General features: G+C 35.8%; 1 protein-coding gene across 1 annotated transcript in view; it reads right to left on the bottom strand.

The window, feature by feature from the left end:
- Pola1 (DNA polymerase alpha 1, catalytic subunit) overlaps positions 1–21,816 on the bottom strand; it is a 332,579-nt gene that overhangs the window by 147,692 nt on the left and 163,071 nt on the right. The window contains exons 33-34 of the mRNA XM_006990119.4: positions 15,073–15,251; positions 13,049–13,180 (exon numbers count right to left, since the gene is read on the bottom strand). Of these exons, the coding sequence (XP_006990181.1) occupies positions 13,049–13,180; positions 15,073–15,251 (311 nt within the window). The remainder of the gene's footprint in view (positions 1–13,048; positions 13,181–15,072; positions 15,252–21,816) is intronic.

Raw genomic sequence — 21,816 nt, 5'->3', positions numbered from 1 at the left:
AGGTTCTGTATGCCCTTATGATCCACTGAAAGCAAGGAATGAGTTGAAGATGAAAGTCAGTTCTCTTTCCCAAACAGAGCATAAAATCTCTTGCTATGAAGCTCCAATGAAAATATTGAGATATATTTTCTTCAATATTCTTTGGGGGAACTGACCTGATAATTTCATTTTGTATTCAAATCAATTACTGCCAATTTTGAAATGTAAAGAAGCCACTCACTTTCATGTACACAATTCTGGAACAGGCAGCCGATTTAGTATACCAGCAAACAAAATTAAAATAAAAGTCCTCACAGTAACACAATTTTTTCCATTTGGCAATACACTATACAATATGCTACAGTGAATTTTACAATGAAATTTGCTACAGTAAAGTTTACTATATTGTAAATGTTAAAATATATATATTTAAATTGCAACCCAAATCTTCCCTTTTTAAAACAGAATATATAATTATAGCAATAACACAAATATAAAGATGAAAATTAAAGCAACCCATATTCTTATTAGTGAAGACAATCACTATTAATATTCTAATTTTTAAAAATTTATTTCACACACATGGCTATAGGTACATAGTATTTTTATCACATAGTTGAAGCATCCCTTATACAATAATTTGCTTCCTTATTTTCCCATTATCGCTGTCCTGTGTCTTTAATCTCATAAAACACTGCTTCAGGTGGCTGTACATTATACTATTCTGTTGATATGCCATAATTTATTTAGCAATAATTTATTCTCGGATATGTAAGTAACATCCAATTCTCACTATTATAAGCAATTACTCATCCATATATTCTTGCATATAAATGTTATTTTTCTCCTTTCTAAAATTTATTGTGTGGGAGTGTAGTATATACTTGTCTGTGTATGGGCACATGCTCCCATACATGCATGGAGGCTGGAGGATGAGGTTGGATGTTCTGCTCTATCACTTCTTACCTTAATCCTTTGAGACAGGGTCTCTCACTAAGCCCAGAGCTAAGATAGGCAGCAAGTGAGTCCTAGTGATCCTCCTGTCTCTGCCTCATGCAGTGCTAGAGTTACAAGTATGCATGACACTATGTGTGACTTTTATATTGGGTCTGGAAATTGGAACTCAGGCCCTCATGTTGGCAAAATAAGTGCTCTTAACCCACATAGTCCCAAAGATACATTTCTTTAGGAAAAATTGCTAGAGCTGAAAGTGAAGCTCCTAGAACCCACAAATAAAAAGTTGTAACTCTTTTCCTGAATGTTAGTCTTTTTCATTGAGTTTGCAATTGCATTGATGGTGCAAGATCGATGTGTACAATAAAATGCCTGCTATGTGGGCATTAATAAAAGCAGTGGCTACAAATTACACTATTAGCTTTTATATTCCTTACCATTGCACACTCACAATACCTAATACATAAGTAAGCTAGGCTCATTTAGCAATACCATACATTCAGAGAGCAGAATCTTATTATGAAGTTCAACTATACGTATTCTTTTATTATCATGTGCAATAACACAGTAGTTATTTCCAAGAAAAACACTTGTACAACTGTCTGAGTTGGGAACTAGGCTAACTACTCTGTTCAACAAAATCCATTTTTACCTGAAAGAGATAGACAAATATGGTTATTAAGACCTAAGTACCTAGAAGACATTTCCTCAAAAATGGACCAACTGAGCCTGTTACTTCAAGAAAAATCAACTGCAAGTATGTTACCAATAATAAAACTCCAGTTTTCAATGTATTTTCATTGGAATATTAATATCTACTACCTTAGGCTCAATAGGGTCCCAATATTATAATGAGGCTGATTAAAAATGTGATTTACAAAAACTGAATTATAAGATGTACCAACATATGGAAAACATGTATAAGTCACTTAACCAATATTTTCTAAACAACCATTCCATATTAAAAATCATGCATAGATAGATAAAGGATCCATTCAAGGTTTAAGACAGAGCAATGGATATCAATGGACTATAAGAAACATAAAAAGATCCAGGACATGATTTCATACCCAATGTTGTAAAGTAACCTTTAACAAACTACCTTGGCAAAAACAACAACAACAAAGGAAACTACCTTGGCAGAGTGGCTAGCTTAGACCCAAGTTTGATCTCTAGCACCCACGTAAAAAATCTGGGCAGAGAGGCATGTGCCTGTAATCCTAGCAGTGAGGAGGTGAACACAGAAGGATTCCTAGGGCTTGCTGCTCAGTCACGTTAGCTAAATCAGTGAGTTCCAAGTTCACTGAGAGACCCTGTTCTCTAGAAAATAAGGTTAAGAAGCTAATGAAGAATATACCCAATAATGACCTCTGACCTACCCACACACACACTTTGGCACACATGGACACAAGTGTACATGCCTATATGAACACATATGAAAGCTACTCCCCCCCTTGCCCCCCCCACCCACCCACCCCCGTCCCAACACACTTTAAAAAAAAAACTACTTTGGTATAGTAACAAAACAAATGAATGCCTCCAGTTAAGAGAAAGACCTAGTAAAACATGCTTATTCCTTCCTCAACTACATTTCTGTGTGAAACAAAATTTTCTTTACAAACCAAAAATAGCAAATTACAATAGATGAGATGCTGAAGAAGGTATGAGAATTCAACTATCTTCAAAGACAGGTAAGAAAGAAAATTAAAAAAAAATAAAACAATAACAATGTATTGATTAGATTATATGAGCGAGAATTGTTGAAACCAAGGTTGGATAAAGCACAGGGACAAATAGCCAAACGAATGGAAGCACATGAACTATGAACCAAAGGCTGAGGGGCCCCCAACTGGATCAGGCCCTCTGAATAGGTGAGACAGTTGATTGGCTTGATCAGTTTGGGAGGCATCTAGGCAGTGGGACTAGGTCCTGTGCTCATTGCATGAGTTGGCTGTTTGAAACCTGGGAATTATGCAGGGACGCTTGGCTCAATCTGGGAGGAGGGGACTGGACCTGCCTGGACTGAGTCTACCAGGTTGATCTCAGTCCTCGGGGGAGGCCTTGCTCTGGAAGAGGTGGGAACGGGGGGGTGGGCTGGGGGGAAGGGGAGGGGGGCAGGAAGGGGGAGAACAAGGGAATCTGTGGCTGTTATGTAGAACTGAATAGTATTGTAAAATTAAAATTAAAAAAATTATTTTCATTTGGAATACAAAGTTATTTTTTCACAAAAATGGGCTCTTATTGAGATAGGGTCTCACTATGTAGCACTGGCAGGCCTGGAACCTACTACATAGATATCAGAATAACCTTAATCTAACAGAGATACACCTGCCTCTGCCTGCTGAGTGCCAGGATTAAAGGCGTGTGCCAACACCCAGAATTTAAAAAATTTATTATATTTTTATTTAATATACTTATTATTACTCATAAATGGATTGATATTTTAGCACCTCAGTTTTAATTTAAAATAAAATGAATTCATATAAAAATATACTCTTTGGCATCTTCAGTATTTTAATAGTCTACTGGGGTCCCAAAGAGAACTGCTTCACTATACTACTACAAAAGAATTTGTTTTACTTGAAAGTCTTCAATGGGTCTGTCTAAAACAGTAGTTCTCAACCACAAAAATATTTTCATGGCTACTTCCTAACTCTAACTTTGCTACTGTTAAGAACTGTAATGTAGCCGGGCGGTGGTGGCGCACACCTTTAATCTCAGCAATCAGGAATCAGAGCCAGGTGGATCTCTATGAGTTCAAGGCCAGCCTGGTCTACAGAGCGAGATCCAGGACTGACACCAAAACTAGAGAAACCCTGTCTCAAAAAAAAAAAAAAAAAAAACAAACAAAGAATTGTAATGTAAATATCTGTGTTTTCTGATGGTCTTAGGCAATCCCCTGTGAATTGGTTGTTCACCCCCCACCCCAAAGGGCCATGACACACAGAGTGAGAACCACTGTTCTAAAGGTTCTGGAACATCACTACATCATTAAATGGAAAGCTGTAGTTGAGGACCTGCATGGTCTCTAAATCCTTATATATACCTATACACATTAATCCTGAGCAGTGTCGGTTTTATTTTCGACTGTAGCCCTAATAGTCCTGATCCTGAGAGTTGGCTAGCAAATCGTCTAGGTTTTTAGCAGTACCAATTGTTGCTCCAACAGCCAAGGAACGTGAAGCAACTGAACTGCCTGAATGAGACAGCCCTTTCAAGAAACAAGCCAGGTGAGAGAATTTAGACAATCACTCACTGGCAAATTACATTATGGCACAAAGTAAAAACCACAGAAACTTCTGGAGGTACTATTCAAATCAGACAAGTTTTAAACCAGGACTCCAAGTTATATATTGCTTCACATAGAACAGATGTTGATAAGGGTGTATGGTAAAGCCATCCCTTGCTAAGCACAAAACAAACCAATACCTATTATATAGGAAAAAAATACGCACTCAATTTTTATCATACACTCATTCACGCACACACACATTTTAATCTGGGCTTTGAAAATTTTTCTGTGGTGCCTTGGAAAAGCAGCTGAATTAATTCTCTCCTAAACAGAAATGAGATCATTCTATTTAATGCAAGACTAGGCTAGATAGCATCATCTGGAAATTCCAATCAGCAACTATCTGTAAAAGTCTGATTTCACTTGTGGGCCATAATGAACATCCAAACCAAAGATGAAAGACAGCCATTGCTTAGGGTGTCCGCTTCCCATACTGTTGATATGTACAGCAAAGAACTGATAGTTAGTCCCTTTGCTCCTTTAAGACACAGAGGTCAGTGGTGTGAAAAAAAAAATCTCACTTTTGAAAGGTTAAATGAAATTTATTCTGGTTCAATTTCTTACTTTACTACAAGATAGCAGCTTTAGATGACTGGAGTTAGGCTCAAAGTTGAGTTCTCCCTAAATAGACAAGGTTAATGAAATCAAACTGAAGAACGGAATTCTACTGTTTCAGCAGTTTTCTGGGTTTCCCTAATTGTTTTCAAATATCTGACAACTCATGTGGCATTTCCTCAGCATTTCAAAAAGCTGTAAACTGTATCAGGAGTTGCTGAAAGTCCAGGTTCAATACATGTGGGCCAGACTACTACTGGGTGGGCACAGTCAGACCTGGCACAGTTTGTACTGTTTATTGTGTGGTTGGACCTGTCCAAATTTGGTGTGAATATCCTACTAGTTCCACAGGATCATGTTCAAGTTTTGAGCCTACCAAAAATAATTGACAGCATCTGGTCAGGATTAAATGAAATAAAACTAAAGGAACTACAGACAAATGTTGGTTATTTTACAAAAAGTCAAATGGCAAGCTGTACCTAACGCTATTTGCTTACTAGAACTCTTTGAAATAGCAAACATTATCCCGTGATTAATTGCTTGTATAGAATTCCTATCTGGCATGGTTTAGAGGATGGGGTGACCTATGATTTACTTAGATTTGCACACTAATACATTTTCTTACAATGAGATTCAACCCTGACTATCATCAAAGCCCTGTCTTTTCAGTTTTACTGTGGGAACACACCATGAAGTTGCAGCAAAATGTTATACTCAACTCAAAATTACCTTGTTTGACATACATAAATTAAGAAAAATCAGCCATTTACAAATAAAAGTATATCCTCTCTATTACTGGGCCTGTTAGAATACTGGTATGCCTGGTATTCATTTATGCTTAGATACCCAATAAGATGCTGTGAAGCACGAAGAAACACCAGTTCTCAGGAAGTTCTTTTTATTTTAATTAAGATTTAGGATGGGTTTTATGGATTCCTAAAGAAATCAGCCCTCTTTAAGCTTCACTGGGCAGCAAGTATTGGGCTGCCCATGAAGCTGAATTGGTGAGATGGATATCTATTGCTTCTATGCTGCATATTTCTACTACCACTTATAATTACGTTGTTAGAGACTTTACAAAAAAAGAAGCCTAATTCATTCTTTCTAAGTGTTCTAAATATAAATAGAAGCAGAGAAATCAACAATAATTCTACTACTACTTAAAGTTTAAACTATTTTAAACTAATGTACCTGTGATACTACTGCATATTGCAACCTATAACCTAAAAACTCTCAGTCCACATCACCACAGGTAAGAAATGAGAAATTTTGAGGGTTATTGAACACTGAATATTTGCAGCAGAATAGCAGAGTGTTACTGAAAGCCACTGCATGGCTCTCAAACAGATAAACGAAGGCAATGACGATGAGTGTCCAGTTAGTGAGGAACACATTTGCTGGGGTCTGGAGTGAGAAGCTGTTTCATCTTGCATTTATCAGATTTATTTACTTAATTTCATTCAGTGGGTACCCATAAAATTGTTTTGTTTAAGCACTTTTAGGCACCATAAATGGTATTTGCTTATGATGCTAAATGACTGAACTTCTCTCTCTCTCTCTCTCTCTCTCTCTCTCTCTCTCTCTCTCTCTCTCTCTCTCTCTCCAGATGTAGCAGGAATCTTAAAAGTTCTTAGTAATAAAATCAAACACGAGGCCAGTTATTGGGGTGAATACTGGAAGGTCAGAGAGACAGAACAAGCCACAGCTATCTCACCTCACCAGTTCCTCAGCTGGTCCTGTTTCCTCAGACTGGAAGCCTCTGAGTCCTTATCCAGAATGAATCCCAGCTGAACTGTGCTGCTTCAAAGCCTGAAAGCTTAACTATCTGAATGCTTAACCAGCCACATGCTTAACCAGCCAAATGCTTCTAGTTTTTGGTCCTCACGCCTTATATACCTTTCTACTTTCTACCATCACTCCCTAGGATTAAAGGCTTGCTCTCTGGGATTAAAGGCGCAAGTCACCATGCCTGGCTGTTTCCAATGTGGCCTTGAACTCACAGAGATCCCAGATGGATTTCTGCCTCTGGAATGCTAGGATTAAAGGCGTGTGCTATCACTGCCTAACTAGTGGCTTTTCTGTTCTCTGACCCCAGATAAGTTTATTAAGGTACACAATATGTTGGGGAACACAATACCGCCACATTTCCTCTCTTTTTGTCTAAAATTAAAGAAAGCTTATAACTAATACAAGAAAAACTATCCAATAAGTATATACAATATATACAGCCAAAAATTACATTAATGATGTCTAGTCCATTAACATTTGACAGATTCAGATAAAAAAAAACTCCATTAATATATAACAATGTCCAGTCCAGTAACATTTGCAAATTCAGACAAAAATTTGGTTTATCCAGACAGGGTTTCTCTGTGTAACAGCCATGGGCTGTCTTGAAACTCTTTGTAAATGGCTGGCCTCAATCTCAGAGACCTATTGGGGAATATTATTCTAAGGTGTGTTACTTTTGTTTATGGTGCATTTGTTTAACTCTGTGAAGCTGTGTTACTGTGACTGTCTAAAACACCTGACTCTCTAATAAAAAAACTGAAAGGCCAACCACAAGGCGGGAGAGAGAAATAGGCGGGGCTGGCAGGCAGAGAGGATAAATAAAAGGAGAAATCTGGGAAAAAAGAAGTACCCAGAGGAGGACGACTCCAGGGTCCAGTCACCCAGCTACACAACCAGCCACGGAGTAAGAGTAAGATTTATAGAAGTAAGAGAACAGGAAAAGCCCAGAGGCAAAAGGCAGATGGTATAATTTTAAGTTAAGGAAAGCTGGCAAGAAACAAGCCAAGCTAAGGTCAGACATTTATAATTAAGAATAAGCCTCCATGTGTGATATATTTGGGAGCTGAGGGCGGCCCCCCACCAAAAAGAGTAAAAAAACAGCAACAAAAGACATCTGCCGATATGCCTCCCTAGTGCTGGGATTAAAGGCATGTGCATTCCTGGTTCATTATTACACCTTTGATAAAAGGCAGTTCCAAGTAAATCTTGGGTTTAAGAACATAGTGCTTGATGGGTGATATTAATTCTTTGGGCATACTTTTTGAATTCTACATAAAAATGGGCCCCAAAGAAATAATAATGTACTTTTGCCACAATAATACACTAAGCATTAAAACAAATATCAAGAGTGGCAGTAAGAAAGTAACAAGCTAGGTATCTGCTCTCACCCTCCCCACGTTATCCAGTTAGGCACAGGACTTCTCTAGCAACACAATCAAAGTATTATACTTAGGCAGGCTGCTACTCTGTATCATAACAATAATATCTGTGGGCACTGACTTGTTGCCACCAACTTGGCTTGAGAAGAAAAGAAATTAAGGCTACTGAGGTGTTGTAGTAATTAGTAATGTAAAATACAAAAACAGTAACAAAGAGCTATTTGTCAATGCTTTCGGGCCCTTAAAACAATTGTGGAGTTTTGTGTTAACTTGATATCAATCTTGTATATCACAAATAAGCCCTCTGTCAATGTAGTAACATTATGAAAAAAGAATTTAAAGAAAACATTAAAATAATAACCTTTATTTGTTGGTCCCTCGGTTACTAAGCATCAAGGACACCCATTATTAAATGAAAGGTTGTGGCAAAGATCACAGATGAGACAAAGAAAATATAAATCCAGTCTGCAAAATGAATAATTCAGAAAAATTCTGAGATTATAAAACCTAGAGCTAATTTTTCATTAAGAAATTTTGTTAGTGATACATACTAATCACAGATCCCCCTCTTCCCTCCTTCCACCCCTCCAACCTTCCCCCGTCACCCATTCCCTCCAACAAGAAGGTAAGGCCTCCCATAGGAAGTCAGCAAAGCCTGGTACATTCAGTAGAGGCGGGTCCAAGCCCCTCTCTCTGCATCAAGGCTGTGCAAGGTATCCCACCACAGGTAGTGGGCTCCAAAAAGCCAGTCAGTTGTGTAGCTTGATCTGGTTAAGGGGCCCCCTGGCAGTAGGATCAGGATCCATCCTTGGTGCATGAACTGGCCTTTTAGAGCTAATTTCTAAGGAATTACACTACTAATTCTGGCCCTAGCAACTAATCAAGGCCTAAAACACTGATAGCAAGTACTCATCTATTCTTTTTTTTTTTTTAGATGGAGAGGCAGTTCCATATAGGGTAGGCAATATCTCAACATTTAAAAATAATAACAAAGAGCCCTAAGGAACATCCTTTTGCAGGTACCTAGAAACATAGGAAGGCTGGTAAAGAAACATACTTTGCCCTATTCAAACACATTAAACACTGCATAATGAGGAATGGTGAACAGATTTGAGTTCACTATTATCATTGTGTCTTTCAGATACTTCACCTTTAGAAAGGTTTGACTCCATGTGTGTATTCAAATGAGAGTTTAATGTACATAGTAACTAATAGTAAATGACCCACCACCCCCTCCCAGGTATCAAGAAGGGTTGAATTTCCCACTTATCAGAGAGTCATTAGGGTAGGTTAGCATCTCAATCTCAGATTTGCTTTTTGGACAGTTGAGGGAACACTTCAAAAATGAACCAGCTAAACAAACTTCCCAGCAGTACTTGACAGAGCTACACCTATTCTTCCCATTTCCAAAGCAGTAGAGAATTAATTACCAGTTCTATGGATCTATTGTAAGTATAATAGACTAAAGAGCTATCACAGACACATTTATTGTAAAAGCACAATCCCAAGAGTGTCTAGTGGAGGGCCAAAACGATTAACACAAATGCTTTGTCAGATCAAAGATAAAACCTGCACCGCCCAATTGAGGAATGAATTAGAACAGTGGGTTATCTTTCAAATTAACCAGGGCAGTTAGTGAGGAAAATTTCATGAAAGTGTAATTCTTAGCCTTTGTGAATCCACACAGCAGGCATTCTGCCAGCTGACAAGATGATGAAATTTTCATGCTTAAAAAAAGCCCTCTTCATTTCCCAATTTAGATTAGCTAGTGCTTCTCTCCCTTTGTCTGTCTCTCTCTCTCTCTCTCTCTCTCTCTCTCTCTCTCTCTCTCTCTCTCTCTCTCTCTCTCTCTCCCCCCCCCCCCACCTCTGTGTGTATGTGTGTGTGTGTGTGTGTGTGTGTGTGTGTGTGTGTGTGTGTGTGTGTTTGCTAGCTCCTGGGGACAGAATTTAGGGGGGGGGGTCATGTATCAATTTTTCATTCTAAACTTGAATCTTAAAAACCATCCTTAAAAGCTTAGAGATTAATCTGCTTTCTTATGATTAAAAAGAAATACCAGTTCAGTATTAACAGAGTAACAAACAACCCTCAAAACATGAAATCAATTTTGAATTAAAGTGTTTTTGTGCTGTGTCAGTTTTTCAACACTTCATCAAACCTTGGAGTAAAATACAAAGTTGTATTTCTAAGTAAATCAATATATTACTAAAAAAGTGCACTTGTTCAGTGTCTGGTACATTTCCATGCATGTGGAAATTTGTATGTTAATGGAAATGAGAATTCCAAGGATACACTGTATGGAAAGGGTTGGGAATATGATGTGATGTAGATCGATTGATTCTGATATATATATTTGCAAAAACATTACACCACATTTATTCATCCAGTCAGGACTATTTATTCATGACAGAAGATAACAGCATATGATGCATTTTTCCAAAAGGCAAGTGATTTAGAAGTATACTTTGTGATTTTAATTTCTTTTCTTGGCAACCTAATTTCATAATAATCTATAACTACGTTCCTTTGCAGGTTACAGGTTTGGTTAAATGCCATATTCCACCAAATTTCTCCAAGTTCTTCCTAAGTGTACATCTCTTTTCTTGGTGTACATTGAATTCCTTTGCTGTAACTTTAAGACTAAAATAAATATGACACTCTTAACTAAGGTCCACAAACAATTGTTTCTGTTCAGTGAGTATTTTTTTAATATTACAAAATATGAAGAAGCCATTTTGGTAACCTGCTTCAAAGAAAAGTCACTTAATCTCAGTACTATTCTCAATACCCTTTCTAATGTGCTTGCTACATCAGTCTTTAGTTTGATTGCCATTAATTATCATACATCACACTGAACTAACAGAGGCACAAAGAAACTTAACATCATGCCCCTCTGCTGGCAAAAGGGGCATTGCATCTAGAGACAACAGAAAAAAGAACTGTCTCTCACTGACTTTTAAGATACACTGTTTATATACAACCTCAGCATGAGACCATGAAATAAATAATGGCGTTATTTTTCTCCCATCCAGTCACTTATGATTAGGATCAGAAAGTAGGAAAGTTTCTAAGTTTGAGGACCAACAGTTCTATCAATCCCCTTAATCACAAGAGTAACCCTTGACTAATTTGATCATGAATATCTTAGAAAAGACAGTCAAGTGGGCAGTTAAATGCAGATAAACTTTCACTTACATGTTACAGAGATAGCTGGTGGACAAGACAAAGCAAGTGCTCTAAAAGCATTATTTTATAAATACCTGGTTTCTAAAAGTAGATTATATAACTTAAAAATGCTTTTGTAACTATGGACCTTAACACACAGACACAGACACACACACACACACACACACACACACACACACACACACACACACACACACACAATTAGATTACAAATTCATCTTTGAGTTTGGGCACATTCTAATTATATGGATCATTTTTCTTCCTATTCTCAACTTAGTCAAAACAGATAGCTCCTTCTTACAGAAGGAACTAGATTCATTGTTTTAGTATTAACATTTCCATGGTGAAGCTTTTGATAGACTAAACACAGAGGGAAAAGCTAGGATTCTTCCCAAGAGTAAAGAATCATACTTTGCTCAATGAGGCCTGTAAATGAGAAGCTGAATAGTTTTGATTTGGGTTCTTCATGCTAAATAAAAGTCTAACATTTCATAAGATGAATGTTTCATGTACTGTAGAATGTGACCCCACAGATAACCTTTATTCCCATCCAGTTCTTTATTAAGTGCAGCACAGCATTATTCACTAAACTTTGCAGAGTTTCCCAAAGTGTAGTCATAATTATTATTTAAAAAAAAAAAAAACTTCAAGGCAAACCTACTTTTTAAAAATATAAATACAAACTATTCTATGCCAAATCACAATGTGACTCTGTGTTCTCATTCTTCATCTTAATGAACTAATATCCATTTTTATATAATGAGTTATATTTCTTATTATGTGAAACATGTTTCAAATTACTTCACATGTGTTTCAAAGAAGTAAAGGCAATGTTACATTTTAATAAACAAGTAGGAAGTCATGGGTCTTACTTAATAATACCTGAACATTTTTTTAAATGTCTTGTCAACACAGCCTTTTTTATTGTTTTTATTTTTCATTTTCAAAACAGAGTTTCTCTGTATAGCTCAAAACAGCTTTTTAAAAAGATAATTTTTTATTGACAGAAAATTTATTGATATGATAAGTGATATGACACACTAAGAAAAATGAGAAATGTACAGTCTTTTTAAAATTTAATTTTTAAGGAGAAAAAAACACATTCATCAGAAATGTGTTAAGAAAACAAACCAAAACTCAGAATAAAAGCAAAGAAAGCTTACTTAGTCTTCTGGGATTTTTACTGTACATATATTAAAAAAATGAGATATTCTCTTTGAATTCTCAAGTTGCACTTCAATTTAAAAGATGTTCCTTTCCATTTCTTCAGAAAACTAACCAAGAGATTGGCTTAGATTGTCATGTGAACACAAAATACTGGGTAGTGGTCAACCTAGTAAAATCATTACCCATAATATCATGACTCTACTTACTGGAGATAGGCAACATTGGTGTTTTTCCTATTCTAGCCAAAGATTTGAGTGACCATTTAATTTAGTTATTTAGGCAATAATAAATGAAAATAAAATTTCTGAATACATTTTCACTTTTCTTAAAACCCAACTTTCAATCTTTAAAATAGTCTTCAGTAATGAAAGAGCTTGCTGTCACATTACTAGACTAAAATTTCATACGTTGAGCAGGTGACATGGCTTGGTTAAGGCCTTGTCACCAAAGCCTGATGACCTACCTACCTGCGTCTGGTCCCCTGGGATCAACTTGATGGAAAGAGAGAACCAACTCCCTCAAGTTGTCATCTAAACACCATACAAGCACCACCCTGCACTAACATCACCCCCCCCACACACAAACACACAAGTAAATGTAAATGTGAAATTACAGTCTGTAACATTTTATTAATAATATTTTACTATGAATTGTCCCCAAATGTTTTCCGCTTACATCAAAAACTATAAAACAATTATTATACTTCAGTAAACTGAATGTGTAAAGTCTTCTTACAGATACTTACATCATAGTACTTTTTGATGCAATGTCTAATGTCCACGATCAATTTGTTGCTCAGCTGTACCATAAAGGTGAGTGGTGAAGCCTTACAATCAACATTACTGCAACGATACAGGCTGGGCTCCATATCAATTCCCTACAGAAGCCAGGACAAACAAGTACAGAAAAGGTTATTACCAGAAAGTATTTTATGCTTAAAAGTTTCATTTCTTTTCTTGGTGCATAATACTTTTGGAGGTGAGTTTTGAACTCTGCTTTATCCACTACTTATAGCTTAAGACCTCCTTTAGAAGTACGTGGCATATACTCTTTGGTTATCATCGCAATGGAGTACAAAGTCAAAAGGAAAACCATAAACTCACTATTTTACATTCCATGCAAGACAGGCTTTACGGATACGGCCACTTCCCCTCCGAAAATATCAGAGAAATCATGTTACCCAAAATAAACATTCTTCTAGAGACACTGATCAAAAATTTTAATTTGCACTCATTCATTCCAAACTTGAAGATAAAGCAAGAGCCCTTATATGACATTAGTTTGCTGTTACTGCACCAACTGAATTTTAGGCAGCAAAATATAAAATTTAAAAGGATTGTACTACAGAACAATAAAGCAATCTCATTTATCACCAGATTGGCAAATCGAAAATTTCTGTGCTGGAAAAGAATTGAAATATATTTGGGAAAAGAAGACTTCAATAAGAGTATAAATCTGGACAAGTAACTATTAGCAGTTGGAGAAACATTCTATTGTGTCATGATTTGTTTTAAACAAAGACAAAACAAATATAAGATATAGGAAAACTGTTGGGGTTTCTGGAGCATTTGTTTTCCTTCTGGGTACTTAAACATCTTGGTTGGTTTCCTGCTCCAATCTGGTGCATAACCCTACCCGACAAGCTAAGAAATTCCAGGTGGAAGAGATTTCAGAGCTTGACATCGGCTCTTCCACAGTTAGCCCATCTGCAAGTCGTCAAGCCTCCATGCAATTAACTATCTTATTTACAGCTGTAATGAAGCAAAACTCAAGGATTTAGCAAGTATTGCTGATATGTGTCTGCCTCTTCCTTGCACTTGCTTCCAAAAGCTGCTTTGTTTTGATTTTAAAAAAATGTAAAACATCTGCTGTTTGTCCAAATTAACTTAAAATAATTACTTTTAATTTAGATAAAGGATGTATTTTCTTTCAGTTTCAAGGTTTCACAGAGTTCTGCTGCCTACTCATTTGCCAATGGCTAGCACGCTTATAACACTGCAGTGAAATCAACTGAATTGGCTAAGATTCAAGTTCTGATCCAAGGTCAATGATACATTTTTTGGCAGTACTTCTTGACAGGAATGTCTCCTTGTGATTTTTTTTTAAACGTCTGATATGGAAAGACCAGGGAAAAGATAATAAGAGTACCTTTGGGGGGAAAAAAGGAGGTAAGAGCAACATGTAAAGACAAACAAAAACTTTCCCAAAACGTCTAATTCTTGTTAAGATACAGGCAAGTATTGCTCTAGCTTAATAAGTGGGGGCTGGGAATAGGGAATACAGGTTACCAATTAAGGAGTTCCAATAAAAATATTTTGAGATAATTAGAATTTTTAAGAGTTCATTTTAAAACTAAGGTCACGAACTCTAGGAAGGCAAAAACAATTATTAAAGCACATTCAATTAAGCATGTCTCAGCAGAAATGAAGTTCGAAAAGCAGAATTCATGTAGCAAAAATTGTTTTTTTTTTTTTTTTTTTTTTTTTTTTGGTTTTTCGAGACAGGGTTTCTCTGTGTAGCTTTGCGCCTTTCCTGGAGCTCACTTGGTAGCCCAGGCTGGCCTCGAACTCACAGAGATCCGCCTGCCTCTGCCTCCCGAGTGCTGGGATTAAAGGTGTGCGCCACCAACGCCCGGCGCAAAAATTCTTTAAAGACATAAACACAACATCTAGGTTACCTTCATAGACCCTAAATTGTAGGGGAGGGCACTTTGAACTAGTTTTCAAACAAACTGAAAGATAGAAACAACAACAACAACAAAAAACTAACCGAGCCTTCAAAGACATTATCATAAATATTTTCAGTTCCACATGTAGGACAAAGGCATTTGAATTTTTCACAGTCCTTGTATTTCTCTTCATCAGTCAGCTGTGCTGGACCACCAAGTAGAGCATCATTCTCTTCATCTCTGTGATACTGATGAACTCTAAATTGAGTCGAGTCAAGTCCTATCAAGCCAAAAAAAAAGATTATTCATCCAGAATAAAATACCTCCAAAGTATATCCTCCCAAAGGAATGGTTTTCAAGTTCATGCACACACAGGTAAAACCATTTGAGCTCAAGATCACATGGACAAATTGTTTCTCTTTTTATAAGAGATAATGAATCAAACAAGTAACTATCAACACAATGTGTAACACAACACTGGACATACAGGTTCAAAAGCATTTCATAGGATGGTTTTTATTCAAGTTAAACTAAAAACTCAAATAATTATGCTGTTATTATACTCAAAGTGCAACCATTAAAAGGAAACAAAACAAAATTCCCATTGAAGAAAATAGGTTCACTGCCATTAAACTCCTTCAAATGCAGACACAACTGCAAATCTTGATTTCAATGCAAATGCAGTGGTCGATTTCATCTTGGCTCAATAGTTAACAGCATGTATGTTGCAGTGTAATTCAGTGGTTGTAATTTAGTAGCAGCAATGAGGCAAAGTGCAACACCTTTTTTCTATGTTTAGAACTCAAATTTAAAACATGCATAAAAAGATGGATCTACATATTCCATAAGTCCACATACCCACCACAGCTTTGAAAGTAAATGTAATCTCTATATTTCATTTGAAACAACACAATAAATAAATCCATGGTTTATACTACCTTGTTTCCACAAACTAAAGAAATGAAACATTTTTACCAATTTAATTTTCCCCTGTTCAAAGCCTATCTGTCAAATTTTACTACTTGTATTTGTATTTAAAATTCAAACTCCTAAATTCTCTTTGGTCAGTCATCAAGTGACAGACAGTAATTACAAATTTCTGAGGAAAAAGTTTTTAGAGTAGCAAGGTGGCAAACAAGGAATAGATCTGGAGTCTCAGTGTTTTCTCACCCCAGAAAATGGAAGTGTCACCACCAGCCATACAGTTTTGAATTTCAAATGAGATAATAAAAGTGTAAGCCTAGTTTAATGGTACTCACTACATGTTAAACACTTAATAAACCACACTTGAATACAACACAAAGTAGTAAATGGACGCCATTTAATCCAGACTATATTCACATGAAACACACATTCATGCTACACATGACGTTAATAACTACGCTTCATAGAAATTAAAAGTATCTCCTAATGACAGTATAAGAAAAAAATTTAAATATTTTTTCAGAACAATCCATAAAATAAGTGATATATTACTGTGATATATGGCACTTGCCCCATGTCAAGACTATCATTTTTAGTTTACAAATTATCTGCCTCCTAGAAAAACAACAGTTTAGCAAAATATGGACAAAACATACCCTCATATTTAAACAGGACAGAGGAACTGAATGTGAGAAACCACATTCATAAGTGAGGTTGTCTGCTGTCTATAGTAACAGATAAATCCACCTAGTTTATTAATCTCTAGTTGTGAATACAGAGGGTATTTACAGAATGTATTGATTAATGTGTAGCTATGAGAAAGCAGCTTTAACTTTTCTGAATGTATAATTGTTAATCAATTTCCAATAGTAATTTTAACTTTAAAGGAGGAGTGGGAGATAGTTTTCTAAAAGGCAGGATTCTTACACGCTGCCCAAACAAAGGAACAAAACCCTGTTGGATTGTACATATGCACAATTAACCAAGGGCTGTTCCCTAGCCTCCTTGATCAGCCCTGTTTCACTTGGCACTCCTGAGCACACTAGTAGCTAGGCAGTCAGCCTACTGCCCGATGGGCTAACCAAAAATGGACATAGTCTATCTTGCTACTTACAGAGCACAACCAACAAATGTCTGACCGTGAGAAAAAAAAAAATCAGGTCCTATGCAATATCTACTCTAAATGTTGACTTCCACAAATGACTGTTATCTTCCCATGGCAGTAACTATGCCATCTGGCCCAGTTAATTACTTCAGATTCATTCTGAAGCTGAACTGTTTCAGTGGAAGAAGCTTTAATCTTGTATTCGCTTAGCTATGGTTCTTGTTAATTATTAAAAACACAAAAGAAAAATAAAGTGTGATTAACTTTAAAGTATTAAGCATACGACAGTCTTTGTACTTACTACTTCAATACAAAAACATCATTAAACAAGTGGTATTCTTGGAAGGAGAGTTATACATGTAGCAGGAAAATTGAAGAGGATTTACATTTTTAAAGTAGACATACTATGCCATGTTCTAAAAAAAAGAAAAAGGATCACAATCCTTGTAGGAAACTTGAAAACTCAGGGTAGAGCAAATCCCAAACATAACCAACACACGAAGTAATTTAACCAAATTATCATAGAATATTTCAAAGTTTTAGTCAACTTGAAAGTTTTACTGCTTATACCAGAACTTATTAAGGCTGGTAATTTTCAAACGGAAAAAAGTATCTGGTGCTGCCACCTAGAGGTAGAGATTTTGAATTTTAAGACCGCAAAATAGACCTGAAGCATAAAACTCCCTTTGTGTGACAACCCAAAATTAAAAGCTGTCAGAAGTGCCGTTAAAGCACAATCTTTACCATCACACTTGCCCTGCCTGCATATATGTTCTGTAATTAATATTAAACTGCTCACAGTGTGTAACCATATGAAAGCTCAGCAAGAGATGTAAAACTGAATTCCAAATTCCTTACCTCTTCTACCGACAGCTTTCTCTGAACAATTGGTTTAGAGAAACAAACTTTAAGCCCTGTTTGAGAAAGGAAACTTGCACTTCCACTAGACTGCTTTTAGGTGACTTGAATCATTTGGTCAGACAGAAAATAAAGAAAGGAGTAACCTCAGTGAGCATTGGAAAACCAGTTTTCTGGCAGAACAGCTGTGATTTCCACACAATAACCAGAGATGATGTGATGTATGCTTGAATTCAATCCTGCAACTTGTAGTGATCAAGTCACTTGTGCTGAGATGGGAGGGACAGAAGAGGTAGTAGAATGAAATTAAAATACTGTCATTTATAATTAGAAAATTTCTAGGATCTCACATTATTTTGGCAACAGGATCAAAGCTCTCAGTTTCAAAGGCATATTTATAGAAAGTAGCATCACAGGCATTGGGTGGGTGAGTTTAGCTGTACAGTTTTTACTTAATATCACCACTCTTAATCACACAATGCAACATTTGACATATAATTATTTTTTCTACTATTGTCTTTTTTAAAGCATTGCAGACTACTTCTGTTCTTGGAATATGTCTTCGTTTATGTCCCTTCTCAAATATTTAAATTGTTTATAATTCAAGTCATATGTTTATCTGAGAAACATCATGACACACTTGTTCAAATATTTATCTTTTCTTCCAAAAAAACAAGGTCTCAATACAACTGAAAATAAATGCAGTAAAGCCGGTTAATTCGTTCAAGTGGGAAGAGGGAAAATCTATATAGGTAAAATTCCAAGTGAGAAAAGGAAGTAACTGTTATCCACAAGCAGTTGTTTGTAATAAGAGTCAGTTGAGATACTAAAGAAGCCAATTAATACAGACTTGTTATTGCCATTCTTTAATGAAAATGTATCTCAAAAAGTAAAAACTCATTTTTCCTTTGCACGTATCTAGGCTTACAAGTATCTGGACTTCCTAGAAAACAATATATAAAATGAAAATTTAGTATTAAAGAAAAAATGTGAAAATTTGAAGGGTCAATGCTATCTCTGTAAACAGCTGTAAATAAAAAAGCTGCCCAGTTTTATTCATTATAGTCCCAGGTGAAAACTAGGTTAATGGATATTAACAGCAGAATGATCTACCAACAATACTAATCAGCAATGAAAAAAAATGGATTCCAATAGAAGTAACATGATAGAGTTCCAAAAAAATATTACATGAAGTCAAAGAAATTGAACCTAACAAGAACATACTGTAGAAAATCGTTTACATACAATTATAGACAAGGGAAAACTCATCTAGGGTGACAGAAATTAGATAAGTGTTGCTGTTGTGAGAGTGTTGACCGGAAAGGGCAGAAAGAATGAAGTAGTCTTGAAGTGATAGAAATGTTCTAAAACTGATTTATAGCAGTCTTAAGATTCTTGAGCCTTTCATGATAAAATATGTAAATCCTACTTATTAAAAAAACATCGGGACTAGGAGATGTTCACAATCTGTATTTCCAAGGGGATCATATTTACAACATGTAAGAAATGCCTGCAAATTAAGAGATAAACACAATTCAACAGAGGAGATGTTTAGCTGACCAAGAAACTTGGGGAAAGTTTCATCAATCATCAAATGCGAAGTATAACCACAATGGTAGGTATCACACTGCATAAAATGAAGAAGAGAGACAATACCAAATGTTGGTAGGAACACAGAACATTCAAATACAGTTTGCAAGGTTGTTAGCTCCACTTTAGAAAATTGGAAGCAACCACTGAAGCTGACTGAACTGGCTTGTATACAGTGGCCTAACAGTAGTACTAAGTACACACCCAACAGAAATAAATAACTATGTTTAACAGAAGACATGTACAAGAATTCTTCAAACAGTGCTATTCATAATAGCCAAATGTTGGAACAACCCATGAACATACATACAGGAGGTATTAATACAGTGGAGTCATACAATGAAACACTATGTAAAAATTACCAAAAGTACAATTACACAGATGAATCTCTGAAACATAATAGAGTGGAAGTAGCCAGACACAAAGAAAAAAAGGCACAATTCATACAATGTCCCCAAATAAAAAAAAAAATCTTCTGAGTTAGAAGCCATGATACCAATTTCCTAGTAGTGGAAGACCATCTCAAGGAGACAGAAGAGTGCTTCGGATAATGTAATACACTGTTTCATGAACTCAGTTCAGACTACACAGCTGTGTGTTGATGTGAAAACCCAACAAGCTGTTCAGTTAGTTTATTTTTTATTTTTTGTGTGCGTATGAAACTCCAAAAAAATTTAAACTCAGGAGGTGAGAAAGGTGAATACTAAATACTTCTTATGATAGACCTATAGTTTGTCTCAAAGTCATGACTAGATATAATATATTTCTAGAAAGATGTACAAAACATCATCTGGGAAGTAATCATAGCAAAACACACAAAAAAATGAAATAAATATAAATGTGGTTAAGTCTTTAATCCAACTAACAATTTACAGGAAATATATGGGATAGAGGAACATGTTTAACAATACCATCAATGCAATGAGCAAACCCTGGAGCCACAAATTCTACAGTACAAAATCTTCAGTTTCTTTCATTAATAGTGAAGATAAAAGAATGAGGAAAAAAATTTAACTATTACATGGACCTAGACTGGTTTCCAATTCAAATACTGAGCTTTAAAAAAACAAAGCTCATTCACAGTATGATCAGGGAAATTTTTAATGAAGTAAAGGAATTGTGTTCTCTTCTCTCTCTCTCTCTCTCTCTCTCTCTCTCTCTCTCTCTCTCTCTCTCTCTCTCTCTCTGTGTGTGTGTGTGTGTGTAATGAGATGATAATACTGTGCTTATGCTGAAAGGGAAAACTGATGCCATCTGTAAATGCAAAATAAAACACGTATAGATGAAGTGTTAGGATTCACATCATGGGAATTGGAGGAGGTAAAAAAGAAGAATAAGAATAGCCAGGCAGAGCTGACAGAAAATGAAGGTGAGTGATGACTACTTGAAGGCTTACTTATATAATTCTATTACCATACATATTAAATTTTTCCATTAAGTTTTAAAATACCGTAAGTCCAATCGAAAAATAAACAATTAAAAATTAAAAATAAATTAATAAAAACAAACATTTGACAGAACAAACTTTAGACAACTAAGTCCCAATACTAGAAATAGCTTCTCCATAACCAAAATGCAGAATTTCTAAATATTTTAAAAGATGTAACAGCTAGGGGTTGGAGAGATCCATGAAGCATTCCATATTTGTGTCCATACTCACCAGAAATTTGGTCTTACCCAAAAACTCGGTATTCTTTAGAGCTCAGTAGCAATATCTCAAAAGATCTCCATCCACAGCAATCACATGGTGGCTTAAAACCATTACACAGTTTTAGGGATCTGACACACTCTTCCGTCTTCTACAGGCACCATTCATGCACACACATACATACATACATACATACATACATACATACATACATACATACATACACATACACACACACACACACACACACACACACACACACACACACACACACACACACCACAAAGTGAAAAATCTTTTTTTATTTTAAAAGAAATAATAGATAAATCTTTGGGTTACTTAAATACTGCTTTGGGAAGGGATAGCTCCTAAAAAACTCAACAGCAAAAAATTCCAAATGGGCAACATTCATGACTTCAACTCAAAATGTTTTTAATGTTTTAATGCTACAGCCAAGAATGAATTTTAAATTAATGAATGTGCACAGGTTGAATATGCCTTATCTAAAACACTTTGGACCAGAAGTGGTTCAGAGTACAGATCTAAAATTTTAACGTATTTGCATATACATAACAAGATTTCTTGGGGATAGGACCAACCACAGTCTAAACACAAAATTCTTTTACTTTTCATATAATCCTTTTATACCTAGCCTGTACCTAATAATTTTACTTGATACTTTCACTGTACTTGAATTTTGACTATCACATGAGAGCACAA

This window comes from Peromyscus maniculatus, chromosome X, assembly GCF_049852395.1.
Source record: "Peromyscus maniculatus bairdii isolate BWxNUB_F1_BW_parent chromosome X, HU_Pman_BW_mat_3.1, whole genome shotgun sequence".
NCBI classification, from domain to species: domain Eukaryota; kingdom Metazoa; phylum Chordata; class Mammalia; order Rodentia; family Cricetidae; genus Peromyscus; species Peromyscus maniculatus.
The sequence above is the reverse complement of the archived record's forward strand: the minus strand, read 5'-3'. Positions and strand labels throughout refer to the sequence as shown.